The 19597-nt window shown below is 44.4% G+C and overlaps 1 protein-coding gene across 1 annotated transcript in view; it reads left to right on the forward strand.

Annotated features, from left to right (window-relative positions):
- The first annotated feature begins 4180 nt into the window (after window positions 1-4180).
- ITGAV (integrin subunit alpha V) overlaps window positions 4181-19597 on the forward strand; it is a 105612-nt gene continuing 90195 nt past the window's right edge. Inside the window, exons 1-2 of the mRNA XM_058664703.1 lie at window positions 4181-4668; window positions 17728-17858. Of these exons, the coding sequence (XP_058520686.1) occupies window positions 4484-4668; window positions 17728-17858 (316 nt within the window). The 5' untranslated portion in view covers window positions 4181-4483. The remainder of the gene's footprint in view (window positions 4669-17727; window positions 17859-19597) is intronic.

A 19597-nucleotide genomic window follows, 5' to 3' on the forward strand; every position in this document is an offset into this window, starting at 1 on the left:
TCTGACTTTGCCCTGGCCTAGCCCAGACCCACATATTGCAAGCTTCCCCAGTGGCCACGGGTGGAGGTTGTCGGTGGTAGTAGAGAACCAGCGATGGGAGATCCTGCTCTCTGCCTTTGAAATAAACAAATAATTTTTTAATTATAGATTTTATGTTTTTGTAATGATCAGGGTTGGAAGGATCGAGGTTTGGAGAAAATCGGGTGAATTCACTACTATCAAATTTGCTATTTCTTCTTGCTGTTTCTGGGGGAAGGAGAAAGACAAAGGGGGAAACCACTCATGACTTTCCACATGTCCCAGTACCTTGGAATGAGGAACCACTGCCTCACACCAACCCAGAGTCTCAGTGTGTACATATTCCGAGGGTTCTGTCCAAGTGGTTTAGAGAGTTCTGAAGTGCTGCCGATTTCACAAGTCTCAGGATGATGTCACCCTCCAATGTCCATTGGCTTCAATCATTGAGATTGTTTGCTGTCATCATTTGTTTGGGGTAGTTGTCCAGTTAGTTCTCTTTTCTTCTGCTGCTACAGCACCAAATGAGCTGCCATATCCTCCTTTTACAACTGGGCCTGTGTCCACTGCTCCACCTTTTTCTTTACCTGGGACATGTTCTTGCAGGCGAGTCCAAGGACCCAGGCCAGACAACCTGAGCCCTGCTGAATCCCCCACCCCTGGGGCTCATAAACCTATTAGGTGGGCCCCAGGACCCAGGCCAAGAGACCCAATTCCCATCAGATTCCCCTCCCCTGGGGCTTCAGGAACCTGACACCCACCTAAAAGGCAGGCCGCAGGATCTGGGCCAGGCAACCGAAGCCCCACCATTTCCAACATCCCTAGGCTCAGAAACCTGGCACCCACCGTGCAGGTGGACCCTAGAACCTGAACCAAACTACCCAAACCCTGTAAGGCCCCCGTCCCTGGGACTCATGACCCCAGCCCCCACTGAGCCCAGGCTGGTATGACTCACCTCACCTCAGCATCTGCAGTCTTATTGTCCAACATGGCCTAGTCTAGTCTGCTCCCTGTTCCAGCCCCTACTGCTGGGTGCTGCAACCTATCCCAGCCCAGCCTGATTGTTGTCCCGATCCTGATGTGAACTGGCTGGTGTTGAGGCCTGATCTGGCTCTTCCTGCCCCCTGCCCTGGTTCTCAGATCTGCCAGTGCTGGCCCAGATTGGTCTGTCCCCAGATCTGACCCAAATGTGTGCCGGTGGGTACTGTACCCTGGTGTTGTCTGGACTGCTCCTTGCCTTGCTTCTTCTGCTCACCTGCAGGGACTGCATCCCAATGAAGGAGTTTCCCGAGCTTCTCCATTGAGTCTCCTCCCTGTGGCAGTGGGTTGTTGGCTCAGGTTGACTTTGTCCACCTCTTGCTTTGCAATAACAGTGGCCTTGTTCAACTAACCACACCCCCTGCCCCAAAGCAGCCACGAAGCTACTACCTAATGTTTTCCATGTAAGAAAGAGATTATGCTCAGTGCAGATAGATAAGGCAGCTCTTGTTTTAACTTGGAAAATTGTTCCAATGCTCAGTAAGAGTGCATGTTTTGGTATGGGGGTGAGGTGGGGCATAGCTTTTCTCCCATAGTCTCCCTCTCGTGTAATCTCATGCTTTTTACCTGTCCCATGCACACAGTCCCCAGTATAATGTGGTATCTTCTTTAATACAATTTGCAAGGCACTGCATGGATGACTGTGCAAGTGTGGAAACACAAAGATGCTTGCATTTGTAACCCTAAGTTCTAGAAGACACTGGGTTAGTTGGCTTTAGCATCTCATATCAGAAGTGTGTGTGTACACACACACACACACACACACACACGCATACACATTTCCTTGACTTGCAAGGCTGCTCATTTGAAATGAAGTCCTAAAGAATGACTGAAGAACAAGTGCTGTTAGTAGCTATTTGCAGACCTATTTGGGGATGTGGTGCTCAGCTGGTTCCCTCGGGGGCCTGCGTGCTGCCATTCCTTTGACTTCTTCCCTCTCCTACTCCTGCCATGTTTCTGCCTTCCCTCCACTGGTAGGACCTCTGTCCTGGAATGAGGAGCTAAGCCATGGGACACTTACTGAATTCAGCCAGACTTCACATTTACTGTCCTCTTTCCCTGAATGGATTTCTATGTGAGTTGGCTAAGGGGAACAGGCAGCCCGGCTATGGACCACTGCGGCATGAACAGGGTCACAGAGGAGTTGATGTGCAATTCAGAAAATAAGAAAAGAAAAAGACATAAGATAAAGACTACGACAGCGGTTCGCTAGGCGGAAGCCCCCTTCCTTCTCTGAGGTCCACCTAGAAGGCTCTCTGTCTATTCTCTATCAAACTGCTCAGGTAGTCAAATTACAGGAGTTGATGTGGCACAAACGTTGATAGCTATGTCCCATATTGATGGTAACCAGGCTTGACAGTCAGGAGGCAACAGTGTGACCCAAGAACAGAAGTCAGTATGTGATTGTCTCAACGATATCTTAAAGCACACAGTCCTGTGACCTTGGACTTTTACCTAGCTGTGGACCCTCGCCCACAGGCCTTGACCTTGGTCTTGGATTTCTGCCCACTCACAGACTATTGTCCACAAAGAGTGACCTCAGTCTTTCACAGCAGCCGTCTCTGAACTCAAGATTCAGGCATAGTCTATCCTGCTCTCTGTTATCAGGTCACGCTGTTTTTTATTGATTTATTTTTTTGCCAACTGCCTGAGGCAGGTTGATTCTTATGCTTTCAGATAGAAAAAAATTCTCTGGCTTTCAGCAATCATACTCATGTCCATGGCATCCTTGACACATTAGGGACACAGAAAGGGGAATGGGGTGTTTATATTTAAGCACAAGTGCTCTGCAGGATTTCCTATCTCCATTAATAAATTTAAGGCATACGGTTTCTAGGACCAGTGGTTTCTTGTGTTTCTTCTCTTTCACAGATTGGAAAATAAAAGTATTTATTATAGCTAAGTATTTTAATTCTAGTTTTAGATTTCATTTCAATTTATGCACACATTTCTTAGAGGATTATTTAGCAACAAGGGTAATGTATATTGTGACTGAATTTTAATAGCTATTTTGGGAAACCAGACCACAATTACCCTTGCATTACTTTTAAGTGTTAAAGATCTATATAATGGATTATATATATATATATATTTTTTAAGATTTATTTATTTATTTTTTATTACAAAGTCAGATATACTGAGAGGAGGAGAGATAGAGAGGAAGTGGAGCTGCCGGGATTAGAACCAGCAGCCATATGGGATCAAGGCGAGGACCTTAGCCACCAGGCCACGCTGCCAAGCCCATAATGGATTATATTTTGTTCAATTCACCAAATTCTTTCGCATATGATACATCCCATGGGAAACTCAATTCTGTTTACTCATCGTTTCTTCTGCTATTCATTCAATGAACATTTTATTGACAGCTACTCTCTGCTTGGCAAGTTGCCAGGCATTGGAAATACAGGGGAACCCCCCCCCCCACCATTATTTTGATGACGCTTATTTCCTATTCTAGCTCTTAGACTTGTCTGCCTAACACTGTCTAAACTCAGTTTTGGTAATTTCCCCTTAGTTCTACCACCCCGGTTGGCAACTCAGGACTTTTAAAAAAACTTTAGCCATTTTGACTTGATTTTAAGTTGCTGCTGCCCATCTTTGCCTTGCCAAAGCTCTGTTGGGACTGTGAAGTTCAGCTGTCACACATCTCTTTCGGAAGACGCTGCACCACGCCAGCATGCGGGAAGTTGGTAATTTTGGTGTTGGTATGTGGGGTGGAGTAGGGGAGGAAAATGACCATTAATTATAGTTTCCTTGGTGAAAGTCAGCCAAGCTCAGGAACAGATGCAGGAGAAGCGGATCAAGCTCTCCGCACTTTGAAACCAAAACCCCAGGGAGGTTTCTGGCATGGCCAGGGTTAGGTGGAATGTCCTGTCCGGTAAGGTTTAGAAACTAGATCTTGGCCGCTGTTCAACTAGCGGGCCTCGAAACAAGGTCCCCGTGTTGCAGACCTGTGGCCCGCACCGGCTCAGAGGGTCTGGGGCCCCGGCACCAGGCGCCCTAGGCTTGGGACAGGCAGCGGGAGAGAGCACGGAAGTGCGCTGTGCTTTCCCCAGCCGGAGAACAACTCTCCGCCCCCACTTCCTCCTTGGGCTGGGCGGCTCAGCCTCCCGGCCGGCTCCTCCTCCTCCTCCCACTGCCGGCTGGGGCTCCCAGGCCAGAGGTGCGGCGCTCTGCCCAGCAGTCCCCAGCCCCAGCGTGGAGCGGCCAAGCGGGAGGGAGGCCGGGCCGCCCGCGCGGTCTCGTACCCTCCTCGCGCGCCCAGCACCCCACTTCCCCAGCGGCCGCCCTATCCAGGCGCCGTGGCGGGCTAGCCGGGAAGCGAGCGGCTGACAAGTTGAGGCGCGCACAGGCGGCGGGCCGCGGGCACCGTGCGCCTCGGGAAGGGTGGCCGCAGCTCCGGGCTCCGCACCCCGGGCGCACTTCGGCGATGGCTTCCCCGCCGCCGCGGCTGCGTCTTCGCCCTCGCCGCTACCTCCTGCTGCTTCTCCCTGGGCTCCTGCTACCTCTGTGTGATGCCTTCAACCTAGACGTAGACAGTCCTGCCGAGTACTCTGGCCCCGAGGGAAGTTACTTCGGCTTCGCAGTGGACTTTTTCGTGCCCAGCGCGTCTTCGTAAGTGACCGCACTTGGACCGCGAGCCGGCCCCCTCCCCCACCGCGCTCACGCACCCTGTGTTCTCTGCCACCTCCCTCCCGCCCCCATCCCCCTGCGCCGCACCCCGGGATTGCGCTTGGGGAGATCTCAGTGTCTCTCTGTCCCACTCTGCCCACCCCCGCGATGAGTTATCTCCTGGCTGGATGAAATATGTGAGGAAGATGAACTCCTAGGTGGCCACCACCCACTCAGTTCTTGGCCGCTCCCCACCTCTTACACTTGGTTGGGAGCGGAGGGAGAGCTTTGGAGCAAACCTGTGTTTCGGAGTGGGGCCCGGTGGGAATCAACAAAGGCTGGTTCTGCTTGACTGCGCGCCGCATGCGCTGGTGTCCGAGGTTCACGGTCCGAGCGGTTCATCTCACTCCTCCAGGACCAGGGAGCCTTATTCGGCTTCCCAGGCACAACGCCCTGTCCTCCTCGCTCTCCCTAAACAAATCCTTCCCCATTTTTGCTTCCTCTCGTTTCCCACACTAAATGAATCTGTTACTGAAGTGCATTCACATTGTCTTATCGCTGGCAGACCTTAGAGCATTTAAAGTTGAATAGATGAATGTGTCATCTGCTCTTTTTATAGGGATGCACTATTTAAGTCATTGTTCACAAAGAACAGGCTTCTTTCTTACTTGTTTATTTATTTTCCTGAGTTTTCACTCAGTGCAGGTTGTTTGCATCTGCAAAATGTAAAAACTCAGGTATGTTTTCCAGTGGCCCGCTTTTGGTGTTGCCAAGAGCAGCATGGTTTTCAAGTTATTGTCATTATTGGATTGAAACTTGCCTCTGACTTTGCTGAGCGCTGACATCATTCTCGCCGCCCTACCCCCACGCTTTCTTTAGAAATTCTGATTTAATGAGTACTCACTGGATGTTTTATGATGTTTAAATCTTCCTCTCAAGAGAGAAACTCTTCTCAGGGTTATGTCTAAATTCAGAACTTTAAAAACATTTATTTTATTTATCTGTTAGAGTTACAAGAGGGAGAGAGGGGGGAAGGGGGGAGAGGGAGAGAAGGAGGAGGAGGAGAATCAAAGAGGCAGGGAGAGAATCTTCCATCGCCAAGTCAACTCCCCCAAATAGTCCAGATCACAGGGCGGGACCAGAGGGAAGCCAGGGGCTTCACCCCTGTCCTGCTTGGAGGCAGGGGCCCAAGCGCTTGAGCCACCCTCCAGTGCTCCCCATGTGCATTAGCAGGGAGCTGGATTAGGGGAGCAGCCAGGATTGGAACTAGTGTCCTTGTGGGCTGCTGGCTGTCCAGACCACAGGCTTACTTACCATGCTGCAATGCCAGCCCCAAACTATATGTTGCTTATAGATGATATTCTTTATTTTTTTTGAAGTGGGATTTTCATGGTCAGTACTTACTTGAGTAGGACCATCTTCCTAATACATGTGTGATTAAGTTGACAGTGTACTAAATATTTCTCTGTTACAGTATTCAGCAGGATTTACTCTCAGCATTTTTCAGGATGTTGCCACAGCCTTTATAACAGCATATAGATTGTATGTGATTAGTGCACAAACTGGGCTTGTATTTGTTTTGTTTTATGTTTGGTAGCAAATTCATTTTGTGGCTACCAACAAGTGCTTCCTGTTCAGGGAAATCAAAGTGATAAAAATAATCATTCCCTTTAGGAGGCATTTGCCACCTTCACATCTGAACTCATCATTTAAGCCAGCCTTATTAAAATTGTTTTTCTTGAATATTTTCTCCTTTTGTTTCTTTATATGACAGAACATTCATTTTAGTTTTATCCATGTGTTTCCTTTAAATGGAACTCAAACAGGTATAACAATCATGTGTAAAATATCTTTTGTGAAGTTAGCATTTAGATGAGAGTTGGGGGGTATTTTCAAATGTTGCTTTTAATTCTGCTGCCACACTTTGAAGTTATCTGACAAGCTGATGGACTTTTAAGTGTTTTAACCATGGAAAATGCAGTCATATTGAACTGCGGTCCCTGATTCTAAGGCCTGATTGCAGCCCTTCAGTAGTCCTTGGGCTCATTGAACACACTGGCCTAATGTGTTTACATGATGGCATCCATGGCTTTCAGTGGTAAAATTGAATGTTTTGTTAGTAACTAGGGAATCCTACGAATAACCTCAGGGGAAGCCAACAGAGATTGTTTTCAACATGCCTATGTACAATGCATGCATGCATGCATACATACATGTACAAAATATTTGTCCAAAGGTTTATACTTATGGAACTTTTGCGCTTAAACAAAAACTACCATAAAATTATTCTGAATTTTGTTAAGAGATGCTTAAATTTAACATTGAGTCCAAAGAATATTATTGAAAATATTACCAGCTGGATTTATGGTGGTTCTTGTTTTCTGCTGTTACCATAATTTTCTTAAGAGGAAAAAAACCCCATATAATACAAAATTATTAATTAGAGTTCTTTTTTTTTTAAAGATTTATTATTTTTATTGGAAAGTCAGATATAGAGAGAGTAGAGAGAGGAGGAGAGACAGAGAGGATGATCTTCCCTCCAGTGATTCACTCCCCAAGTGGCTGCAAAATGGCCAGTGCTGAGCCAATCTGAAGCCAGGAGCTTCTTCTGGGTCTCCCACATGAGTGCGGGGTCCCAAGGCTTTGGACCGTCCTCAACTGATTTCCCAGGACACAAGCAGGGAGCTGGATGGGAAGAGGGGCCGCTGGGATTAGAACCGGCGTCCATATGGGATCCCGGGTGTGCAAGACTTTAACCACTACACTATTGCGCCAGGCCCAGAGTTCTTTTGAGGAAGAGATTATAGAGGAAATAATGGTTATGAAATCCCTTCCTGCTGTGTCTTCCCCTTTAGGTGGCCACATAATGTGGGCTGTAGAGTTGCTTTGAGTTCTCATTTGCTTTTCATTCTAGAAAATTATTGTGTTTGTCTGTATTGTTGGTTGTGAAAATGAATAAATAAATGTTTCTTTAGCAGAAAGAAAGATGAAGCAATAAGACAAAAATGTTAGGGTGTCCCCTCTAGATTTCTACAGAGCTGTCTTAGGTTTCAAGTGAAGTGCTTTAAGCTCTGAAAAATGAAATTAGCATTCCATATTTTTCTGTAAATAGTAATTTACAGTGAGCATATTTTTTTAAGGTACATACAATGTAAAGAGTGTATGAAGGCCGAGAATTAAAGTCATGTTTTTCTGGTGGAAATAAAATTGAGAAATGTGAAATTGTACATCAGATTTAACTATAAAACAATATCTTATATTAATAAAATTCAAAAGATTTTTTATTTATTTGAAAGGCAGAATTAGAGGAGGACAGAGATCTGCTGTCTGCTAGTCCACTTCCCAAATGGCTGCGACAGCCAGGGCTGGGCCAGGCTGAATTCAGGAGCTTGGAACGCCTTCCAAATCTCCCACCTGGTGGGGAGGTGCCCAAGTGCTTGGTTCATCTACTCCTTTTCCAGGTACATCAGCTGGGAGCTGGATAAGGGTTGCTGATAGAGGGTTAATCTCTGTGTCACAACATCAACCTCTTTTTATAATTCATAATGTTCTTTTGCTTGTATCTCATTTCATTCTGTAGCACAAACCACCAGACAACTAGGGGGAAGCAGTTAAGGAAATTGAGACTGGGTCAGGGCTTGAGGGAGCAAAGAAGGGATCTGAGGATACTTTGAAATTCATACCCTCCTCCTTTTAACACTCAAATACTGATCTATTTATTTATTTGGAAGGGAGAGAAAAGAATCTATCTCTTGGTTCATTTCCTGGGCAGACTGGGAGATAAGAACTGGATCTGGGTTTCCTACGTGTGTGCCAGGGACCCAGTTACTTCACTCATCTTTCAGGGCCTGTATTAGTAGGAAGCTGCAGTTGGGTGCCAGAGCTAGGATTTGAATCCAGGCATTCTGCTTTGGTATTTGGTGTCCCACACAACATCTTCACTACAACAAATGTCTGTCCCCAAATATTGACATTTTAAGAAGGAAACAATTGCTTGGACCACCTTCTTTGTTTAATCTTCAAATGCTAAAAGTTATAGGATATAGTTCTCATTTTATTTGCTTATTTTAAAATAATACTATTATGAGGAACAGTGGGTTTACATTCTTTTTTTTTCTCCCCAAGATTTATGTTTGTATTTGAGACGAAGAGTTAGGAAGGAATGGCCTCAGCGTCTGCAGCTGGGCCAGCCAGGTGTCAGGAGCCAGCAGCTTATTCCAGGTCTCCCAGTTGAGTGCACTGCTAACCCAGCTGCAGTAGCAGGGAACTGCACCCAAAGTGGAGCAGCAGGGAACCCAAACTGGGCTGTGCTACAGTTTTCGTTTTGTTAGTCATAAATAGAACCTTGTTTACAGCTCTTGCGTGTTTGTGTGACTCCCAAGGACATGTGGGGGTGAAAGTGCCTTGGAAGCACAAGTTCTTCCAAAATTGTCGGGAACTCTCAGCCCTCACATGGTAACACCTGTGAGGTTTTCCAATCAAATTGCTTCCCTGGCTGCATCATAGATTTACCAGCAGAGCTCTAGCTTAAATTCCTTTGACTTCTTAGCTCACTTTAATAAAAGAACTCTTGCATCAAGAAATGTTAGATGTACCTATGTTTTTTTTTTTTTTTCTGTTGCTCTGGAAATAATTTCATATTCCTCCCTCTCATTTTCTATTTTTCTTCTCTCCTCCTGCTCTCCTCTAATATTAGTCAGAGATTAGTCACCAGGCAGAAAGTCCTAGAAATCCTTCCTTGTTTAGGTGTTTTTTTTTTTTTTTTTGTTACCACCTCTGCTTCTCAGGTCAACCACCTTATCAGTCATCACAGCTGGCACCTGGACACCCACCTCCTCCCTAACTCCTCATTTCATCATTTGGTTGAGACCTGAAAATATCTTTGCTTCTGTTATTTTTTTTTTAAATATCCTTAATGTACTGTGCTTTCTGCTGCTAGAATCCTACCCCCTTCCCTCCCCCTTCTTTTCAACAATGCTTCTCTTGTCAGAGAGAACATCCAAATTGCTAACTCAGAGTTGGGCCCCCTCTCTCTCCCAACCTGCACATATTTAAAAATTTTTGGTCCCCTTTTCCTCCTCACCGTTGAAGTCACTGCCATAGCACTTTAAGTGTCTCCAGTTTGCTTTCATGAACTAGTTATATTGTTTGATTTTCCCCGTGATAAATAATATTCTTGCACAGACTGTAAACTTTAGAAAGCAGGTTCTATGTGGATGACTCCCAATTAAGGCCATAGGCATGCAGGACAATCCAGAAAAAGGGAAAATCCATGGGATGTGTAGTTGCTGTTTCTGTTTTACATCATGTAATTGTTTGTTGTGTCACACAGTTTTTAAAATGAAAAGCAAATCTGAAACTGGAATTACATCTCTGAAATAACACCCAACACCATTTTATGCATATTTCTTTCTCTTCTCATGCATAATAATATCTCACAAATTTCTTTTGGTGAAGGCTCTTTGGTCCACCCAGAATCAGCTAAATATGTTAAACATGCTGTATCTTGGAAAGGTCAGTGCTCAAAGCAGCCAAATAACTTAGTTCATTTGGAGGGTTTGAAAAATGTACTTGTCATTGTTTGGCAGCCTGCCCCTTCTTGGTAGTCAAGGTCACATTCCCTGAAGGAACTGCCCTCAGTACTCTGAGGATAGGAAGTGCATCCAAAGGGCATCCTAGAGGTTGGTTCCTCGGCTCCTCTCGCTTCCCCTTCGGATCTCTCTGCCTCCCTTGTTCCTTTTTCTCTCCTTCCCATCGCTGGTCCTCCCTCTCTCCTTTCCTCCTGTCTCCTTCCCTCCCAGTGTATCATTCTCACTCCTACAGCTCCTCTTTCTCCATTGTTTTTCTGTCCTTCCCATCTTATATTTTTAATACTTTTTTTCTAAATATTAATAGTCTGTTCGTGGATGGAAACCTTAAATCTGAAGTCCCATTTAATGCAGGTATCACATCTGGAAAGAGAGGTGGCGATGGGGATCCTAGTAACATTTTTTTGAGAAGACTTGTTCATTTGAAGCACAGTGTTGTAGCAATATAGAGAGGTGGAGAGAAGGGAGCGAGAAGAAGAGGGACAGAGGTGTTTCGCTTTCTATCTTAGTTTTTAATAAAAGGCTGCAATGACCACATCTTGGCCAGCCCAAACCCAGGAGCCTGGAAGTCCATCCGGGATCTTCCTGGTGGGTAGCAGGGGTCCCAGGTCTTGGGCCATCCTGCTCTGCTTTCCAGTCTCTTTGGAGAGGATTGGAATATATGAGTGGCAAGTTACAAACACACAAAACTTAAGTTGTTCAGTTTTAGAGTTTCATTGAGTGAAAGCTTGTGGGACCCTGTGTGTGCCCCCAAGCTGTCCATCATTGTGAGATAATGTAGCAAGCCATCTTTTCGACCTTCTTCCTTCTTCGTCTTCGTTCATGACTTGACCATATTAATAGCCATGTAAGAAAACTGATTAAAATAGGCTTTGTGTTTTATGTTTCCTACTTTGTTAGGGAATAGTTTATTAATTATGTTAATTGTTTTCAGTTCCAATAACATCAAATAGTACTTTTCTGATGCTTTCAGATTTTCAAAGTTTTATCCTCTGTACAGCCTTTAGGACAATTCTTTGTAGAGTAGTTACAGTGGGCATTGCTGTTTCTGTTCAGTGGAGAGATCTGAAATGACCCTTTCAATTCATTTATTATGCATGTAATGTTTAGATTCCAGTTGTTTCCTTTAGACAGTGTTGTTTATATTGCAAACCTTGTATTTTTCTGCTGTCACTTCTGTTACCCAAATTAAGCTGTTGTAGACATTCTTAAAGGGCTTGAAGTAACCACTGTTCATTTTTATAAGCATTTCATTAATAGGCTTTTGTTTTTCATAATTTGTTGCTTTTTATGTTGCTTAATTTTTTATGTAGCATATTTTACCATCCTTTATGCAAATATTTATTCTTTTCACTGTGTGACTCCCTTTTAAGACTTTAACCTTATGTCTGTGTCTGTGAGTTTACTTTTTTCATCTTCTCATTTTGCTCTTTTAGAAAGATACATTTCTTAAAATTAACTTAAATATCATGATGCCCTTTTGGATAAATAACTTTATTCTTTAGCCCCCTCAAAGCCAGCACATTCCTTTTATATTTTCCCACCGTTTCTGTGGCATTTCAGCAATGCATAAGGCTGCGTATGAAGGCATGCTTAGGAGAACTTGATGAACATCCGTGTTAGTACATCTAATTGCCATCATTTCATACCCATGATGTGCCAACGGCGTGATGAAAAACCTCTGTCTTGTCCCCTTCTTGCCCCCGGATCTCAAGCTATGTGCTACTACTAGAGTGCTCTTTTCGTTCAGGGACCTCGCCTCATGCAGTCTTTTTTCCTGTGTTAAAGTCTGTCCCTCTTAACGTTCCAGCCCTCTCTGTCTTACAGTGCCGAGTTAGGGAGGGTGTGAAATTTGAAACCAAGTAGAGATGTTACATAGGGAAATTGTTTTAAAGATGATTTAAATAATTGGATGTTTTAGTAGAAGATGGTTTCTGAATTCTAGAGTGGTTGGGCATAGTGGAAATGGTTTATATATGTGGCTAGTTTAAAGTTGAGACCTGTAGCTACTGGATTTATTTACCATTCTACTGTCAACTTAGAAACTTGCTTTGAATTATCACACATGGAAGGCATACAGATGAATTAGAGTCCCCTACGCTGAAAGAAGCCATTTTTCATAAAATAGGAAAGTTAATTTTGACAATAAATTATACAGTGTTCAGTAATGTGTTAGATAATGAGAGTCCAGGAGTAAGATTTCTTTTCAGGTGCCTAGACGAATTTGGCTAACGTACTCCTAGTGTGAGCTGTTGGAACCTTTAGCTTTTATAATGCTGGGATTCCTTATTTACCTATGCTTTATCATTTTGCCTTTTTCTTTTTTTCCAAAGATTTATTTGTTTCAATTGGAAAGGCATATTTACAGAGAGAAGGAGAGACAGAAAGATCTTCATCAGCTGGTTCATTCGCCCAAGTGGTCTCAATGGCCGGAGCTGAGCCAGTCTGGAATCAGGAGCCAGGAGCCAGGAGATTCCTCTGGGTCTCCCACATGGGTGCAGGGTCCCAAGGCCTTGGGCCATCTTTCACTGCCCTCCCAGGCCACAAGCAGGGAGCTGGATGGGAAGTGGAGCAGCTGGAACATCAGCTGGTGCCCACATGGGATCCTTGTGCATTCAAGGTGAGAATTTAGGCACCAGGCTATTGTGTCCCGCCCGCTTTGTCACTTTCTTAGGGCCCTTAGGAGAATAAGTGACTTGGGCCTTGTGATTGTCAGGGACCTTGAAAAATACGTTTACCCAGAAAATTTTTTTCTCCCCAGCATGTACTCAAACATCATTGAACTCAGTTGAAGGAGGTCAGTCTGTGATTTCTGTAGTAAAATATTTGATCTACTGGAAAGAAAAAAAATCTCTAATTTATATATTCATACATATAAACTTCGGAACTGTAACTTAAACTGTTTCATGTAGTGATTAAGCCATGTTAAAATCAATCCTGACTTAGAAAATATGAAGGGAGCTGTACTGACAAGGGCTGGTCTCTTACTTGTGGGTCGTGGGGTTCTTTTACTGAGTCTTACTCTTTTCCCCATAAGAAACCTTCTTGATGAATGACAGGTTGATTTCTTACCCAAAATAATTTTGCTACGATGCTCAAGAGTCAGCATCGGTGTTTTATTGATGCCAAATATGACTGCATAAACCCTTTATTAAACAGGGTGGAGTTTGAGAGTAGCATTTTTATTTTGAATTGTGAATTTTAGGGTACAGTTATGAAACAGTACTCCTACCTAGCTGTCCAGACACAGCCAGGTCTCATCTAGTCTGGATGAGATTTTACAGGACCTATCAAAGTTGAGTTAAAGTAAGTGCACTTTATATTTAAGATGTAGGTCTGTTCACCACCTCTCAAAAAGGAGAAAAGCAGCTGTAAATGTTTCCTTTGCCAGAAGGATTCACGTGACAATATTTAAAGAAATGGAGTCATAATGATGATAGTGTTTATTTAATACTGTGTACGTCTCTCTTGTTTTTCTTTTTTCTGTGTTTCAATCTGCTTTTAAAAAATATTTATTTTTATTTGAAGGGCGGAGTTAGGGAGAGGAGAGACAGGGAGGAGACTGATTTTCCTTATGATTCATTCTCCAAGGCCACAACAGTCAAAGCTTGGTCAATTGGAAGCCAGGAGTCAGGAGCTTCTTTGAGGTCTTCCGTATGGGTGCAGGGACCCTAGGACCTGGGTCATCCTCTGCTGCTTTCCCAGGCACATCAGCAGGAAGCTGGATGGGGGTTGGAGCAGCCAGAACTCTAACTGTAGCTCATATGGGATGTGGGCATGTAGGCAGAGACAGCCAAGTATGCCCCAGCACCAGCCCCCACAAATTAAGATTTATTGAATTACATCTGTAAGTTGGATTTTGAGAGAGAGAGGACAGAGATAGAGTTACTCCATTTGCTGGTTCATTCTCCAGATAGCCACAGTGGCCAGTGTCAGGCCAGGCAGAAACCAGGTGCTCTTTCTGGTCTCTGCATGGGTGACAGGAGTCCAGAAACTTGGGCCATCTTCCACTGCTTTTCCCAGGCACATTAGCAGGGAACTGGATTGGAAGTGGTGCAGCTGGGACGTGAACCCATATGGATGCCAGCATTGCTTCCAGTGGCTTTATGTACTATACCACAATGCCATTCCCTCAGTCTCTTTGAAATGACTTTTATTCTTTTAATAAAAGATTACATGGTTTATCAGGGTGGGAAGGATCGAGGTTTAGGGGAAATGGGGTGAATTGATTGCTTCCGAATTTGCTTTCCACGACTTTCCACAGGTCCTAGCACCCAGGGAGTCTCTTTCTTGACAAGAAAGATTTTATCTCCTAGATTGTTTCTCTTCCTGACTCTCAGATGTCACTAGTCCTCAGAGCTCACTCCTTGTGTCTCTTGCATGGCTTGTCCCTAGTGAACTCGGCCATTCTGTGACCTGATTCAACCATCTCCCAGGTTGATCTCAAGAGTCCCACCTTGCACACAGGTGTCACACAGACATCTAAGGTCTCATACCCAGAAGTGAATTCAAGCTTATTCTTTCTGTAAGTTGCCTGGTTTCTTCTTGCATGCTGTCTGGGTTCTCCTGGCAGCCTTTAATCTTCCCTTTGTGGCATGTTCAAGCACCAGCTAGTCTTGTCCCAGATCTGTCCACCCGTCTCTTTCTTTGCTCTTCCTGCTGCAGGTCATTCTCATCCTCCCCCGAGAACGATGCAGATCTCTTGCTTTTGTCCATCTTGTTCCTGTGCTTGACCCACACCCTTTTCCCACAGGGCATGACGTTTACTTTAAATGGATCTTGGCATAAAACTCAGAGTTTTACCACTGCTATGAGGCCCTTGATGACCTTGCTTTTGCCAGACTCTCAGACGTCATCTGCCTGCTTGCTGTCTTGCTTCTGCCACACGTGGGTGCCTTCTGACTCCTGGAGACTGGGTTCCAGAGCGGTGCCTTCCTCCTCTTCATATTCTGCCTCATCGCACCCGCCACCATCGGCACTCCCACACTCCTAGGGACTAGTCTACTTCTGTTCCTCTTAGTATAGTTGGGAGTTCCTTGGAGATAATTTCCCTGACTACTTTATCTAAAAGAGATCTCTCTTCCCCATTCTTTAAATATACTTTTCCTTCAAGAAAGCTCCTTTTATTTGAAAGTCTGGCCTCTCAGTTCATTAGAGAAATTTGTGCTTAATTGGAAGTGGTTCGCCCTTGTCTATTTGCAAGTAATCTCTCTCAGCCCTTTTTTGCTTGCTTCATAAGACTTGTAACTGAGCAGTTTGTTTCTTTGTTGGCTACTTTCCTTGCCTCGAAAGGAATGTAAACTCTAATGACAGCAGGAACTAAGCTAGTTAGTTCTTGGTATCTAGTGTCTGTGCTATACTCTATGTAGAGAAAATAGTAAATTCAGTTCTGATTTTGCTAAAATTTATTTGATTTTATTTGAAAGGCAGATATTTTAAGGAGACAGGGACAGATATCCATGCACTGATTCATTCCCCAAATGGCTCTAAGACCAGAGCAGGGGGAGTCTGAAGCCAGGAGCCATGAGTCTGCCCGGGTCTCCCAGGTAGGTGCAGGGGCCCAAGGTACACTTGCCATCCTCCACTGCTTTCCCAGATACACCATTAGAAAGCCGAATCAGAAGTGGAGATGCTAGGACTTGCACTGGCACCAGTCTGTGGTGCTGGCATCACAAATGGAAGTTTAGCCTGTTTATGACACTATGGCATTGCCTCCGCCAACCCCTTTTATTGTGGATAAATAAGTAGAAAGCAACTAGAGAAAAGGTCTCTTTGTGCTTAAAAGTTTGGTCTGAAATGATCTTGTCTTCAGTTTATTTAACTTGGGAATGAGAAATTTAATGGTCGTCCTAATCTTTGACCAGAATTGTACTTGTGAAGAAAAAATTATTATTAATCACTGTGGTGTAATGAAATATAGTGCTTCCAAAGCAAGACAATTTTTCCAGTGACATAGCATAATATTTAGCATTACTATACCTTGTAATCCCTTATTTAGAATTACTTGTTCAGTTTCTGTTTTTTGAGGGTGCGTAAGCATTCAGGGTAGAGAAAAGGCATAGCTGATCTCACATGCATCCACACACTCTCCACAAAAACCAGATTGCCTGAATCTACCCAGCATATGTGTGTCTGTGTGTATCATATAGGTATGCATGTACATATATTTTAGCTTCTATTTTATGTTTTAATATATATTTTAATTATTTTTATTTTATTTATAAGGCAAAGCGACAGAGTGAGAGACATAGATTTTCCATTACTGGTTTTTCCCAAATGCCTGTAATAACCAGAATAGAGCCAGGCGAATGCTGGGAGTCCACATCTCAAAACCAGGAACCTGGATCTTAGACCAAGTCTCCCGTGTGGGCGGCAGACACAAGAACTTGAGCCGTCATCTGCTGCTTTTCTCTGGTGCACAGTAGAAACAAGTTGGATCAGAAGTAGAAGAGCTGAGACTCAAACTAGGCCCTAGGAGGTGGATGTCCCAAGTGGCAAGTTTAACTGTTATACCCAAGGCCCGCTCCGAGCATCTACTTTAAAAACAGTCTTACTGAAATTTGTGATGTATAGTACACTGTATGTTTCTCTATACAAAGTGTAAACTGTGTATAAAATATAGCTTGACCAGTATACATTTTTTATAATGTTACAGGATGAATAATTATAACAATATATTCATGTCAGAAAGTTTCAGTTACATAAGGAAATTATATCCTCAATGAGTAATTTTGTTTAAAGATTTATTTTATTCTTACTCAAAAGGCAGGTTTACAAAGGGAGAAGGCAGGGTGCAGAGACAGTCTGTTCCATCTGCTGGTTTACTTCCCAAATGGCCATGGTGGTTGCAGCTGAGCTGGACTGTAGCCAGGAAACTGAAGCCTCCTCCTCATCTCCCATGTGAGCACAAGGACCCAAAGGCTTGAGCCATCCTCTGCTGCTATCCCAGGCCATAAGTCGGAGCTGCATCACAACTGGAGCAGCTGAGACTTGGAGCAGTGCTCATATATAAGGCCAGCACTGCAGGTGGAGGCTTAGCTTACTATGCTACAGTGCTGGCCCCTAGACAGTAATTTTAAAGAAATGTATATTACATCGGAAGAATGATTGCTTCTCATACATTTTAAGTTATTATTTATGCCTTGTGTCATTTGAAATCTTGTTTTAGGTCAGGGTTGTAGTGTTGTGGGTAAAACCTCCATCCCTGATGCTGGCATCCTCGATGACAGCACTTATGGGTACTGGTTCATGTCCTGGCTGCTCCACTTCAGTCCAGCTCCCTACAAATGTGCCTGGGAAAGCAGTGGAAGATGGCCCAGGGACCTGCCACTTCATGGGAGACTTGCATTAGAGCTCCTTCCTTTGGCCTGGCCCAGCCATGGTTTTTCAGGGCGTTTGGGGAGTGAACTAGTGGATGGAATACAATAAAATAATAGATTTAAAAAATATATGTTTCTTCTTTTTTATGTCATAGGAGGATGTTTCTTCTGGTAGGAGCTCCCAAAGCAAATACCACCCAGCCTGGGATTGTAGAAGGAGGACAAGTTCTCAAATGTGATTGGGCTTCTACCCGCCGGTGCCAGCCAATCGAATTTGATGCAACAGGTAAATATTGCTGAGGTGGTTATTTTAATTTATATTGTTTGATAGTTTTGAGCAGTTGCTTTAGTTTACATGTAACAGTTTAATGCCTTGAACGCGCCGGGATCCCACATGGGCGCCGGTTCTAATCCCGGCAGCTCCACTTCCCATCCAGCTCCCTGCTTGTGGGCTGGGAAAGCAGTCGAGGACGGCCCAAGGATTTGGGACCCTGCACCCGCGTGGGAGACCTGGAAGAGGTTCCTGGTTCCCGGCATCGGATCTGCGCGCACCGGCCTGTTGCGGCTCACTTGGGGAGTGAATCATTGGACGGAAGATCTTCCTCTCTGTCTCTCCTCCTCTGTGTATATCTGACTTTGTAATAAAAATAAATCTTTAAAAAGAAAAAGACTAATGGCTTATTGTATGATTTTTTTCCTCCTGCAATTTTCTGACATATAAAAGCATTAAAAATGCATTGTGTTACATTAGGTGTCTTCCAGTTTAAATTAGTAGTGTCATCCTGTAGAAATCTTGAGACAATTTTGTCAGATGTGTTTTGCATTTTCTTTGAGATAAGGAGTCCATAGGCAGAGTCAGGGACGTGTGACTCACTGCAGTGAATCAGCTGCATAATCATAATTACATTCAAGTCTGGGGTTGTGCTGCAGAAAAACAGTTGAGGACTTTTTTGTATTTACATAGATTCTGGTGATTAAAAAAAAATAAACCAGAAAGCAAAGATGCCCTTGGGGCAACCTTGAACCTGGTGGTTAACACACACTCCTCCCACATTAAGGCAGGTGGGACGGTTTCCATCTCCAGCTCCGGACTCCAGCTTTCTGCTAACAAGGTGGTGGCGATTGTGTAAGCACTTGGGCCTCTGATTACTTCTTGGACATTTGAATTGCCTTCCTAGCTTGCATCTTTGATCCTTGGTCCAGAAGCAGTCACTGTGTGCATTTGAGTAGTAAAGCAGTGGGTAGGAGTCTGTGACTATAGTTAATTAATTTAATGACCTCTTAGGCAAAGTTTATTCTGCAAAATACATGCTGTGGTTTGGGTAAAGGAGAATGTTATGTACAAATTTCTTTTTTAAAAAATATTTATTTTATGTAGAAGTTAAATTAACAGAGAGGAAGATGCAGAGATAAATCCCCCATCCACCGGCTCACCCCCTAAATGGCCACAACAACCAGAGATGGACTGAAGATGGGAGCCAGGTGCTTCTTGTGGGACTCCTGCGTGGGTGTAGGAGCTCAAGGCCTTGTTGTTGTCCATCCTCAGCTGCTTTGCCAGGCTGTTAGCAGGGAGCTGGATCAAAAGTGGAAAGGCTGAGACACGAACCAGCATTTATATGAGATGCTGGTGCCACTGGTGAAGTATTAGTTTGCTATACCACTGTGCTGGCCCCCCAGGGACAAATTTCAATGTCAAGATTGCAGGAGTTGGGCCCGGCGCGATAGCATAGTGGTTAAAGTCCTTGCCTTGCACGCCTGGGATCCCATATGGTTGCCGGTTCTAATCCCGGCAGTCCTGCTTCCCATCCAGCTCCCTGCTTGTGGACTAGAAAGCAGCAGAGGGCGGCCCAAAGCCTTGGGACCCTGTACCTGCGTGGGAGACCCGGAAGAGCTCCTGGCTCCTGGCTTCGGATTGGTTCAGCTCCAGTCGTTGCGGCTCACTTGGGGAGTGAACCATCGGATGGAAGATCTTCCTCTTTGTCTCTCCTCCTCTCTGTATGTTCGCCTTTCAATAAAAATAAATAA

This window comes from Ochotona princeps, chromosome 5 (assembly GCF_030435755.1).
Source record: "Ochotona princeps isolate mOchPri1 chromosome 5, mOchPri1.hap1, whole genome shotgun sequence".
Taxonomy (NCBI): domain Eukaryota; kingdom Metazoa; phylum Chordata; class Mammalia; order Lagomorpha; family Ochotonidae; genus Ochotona; species Ochotona princeps.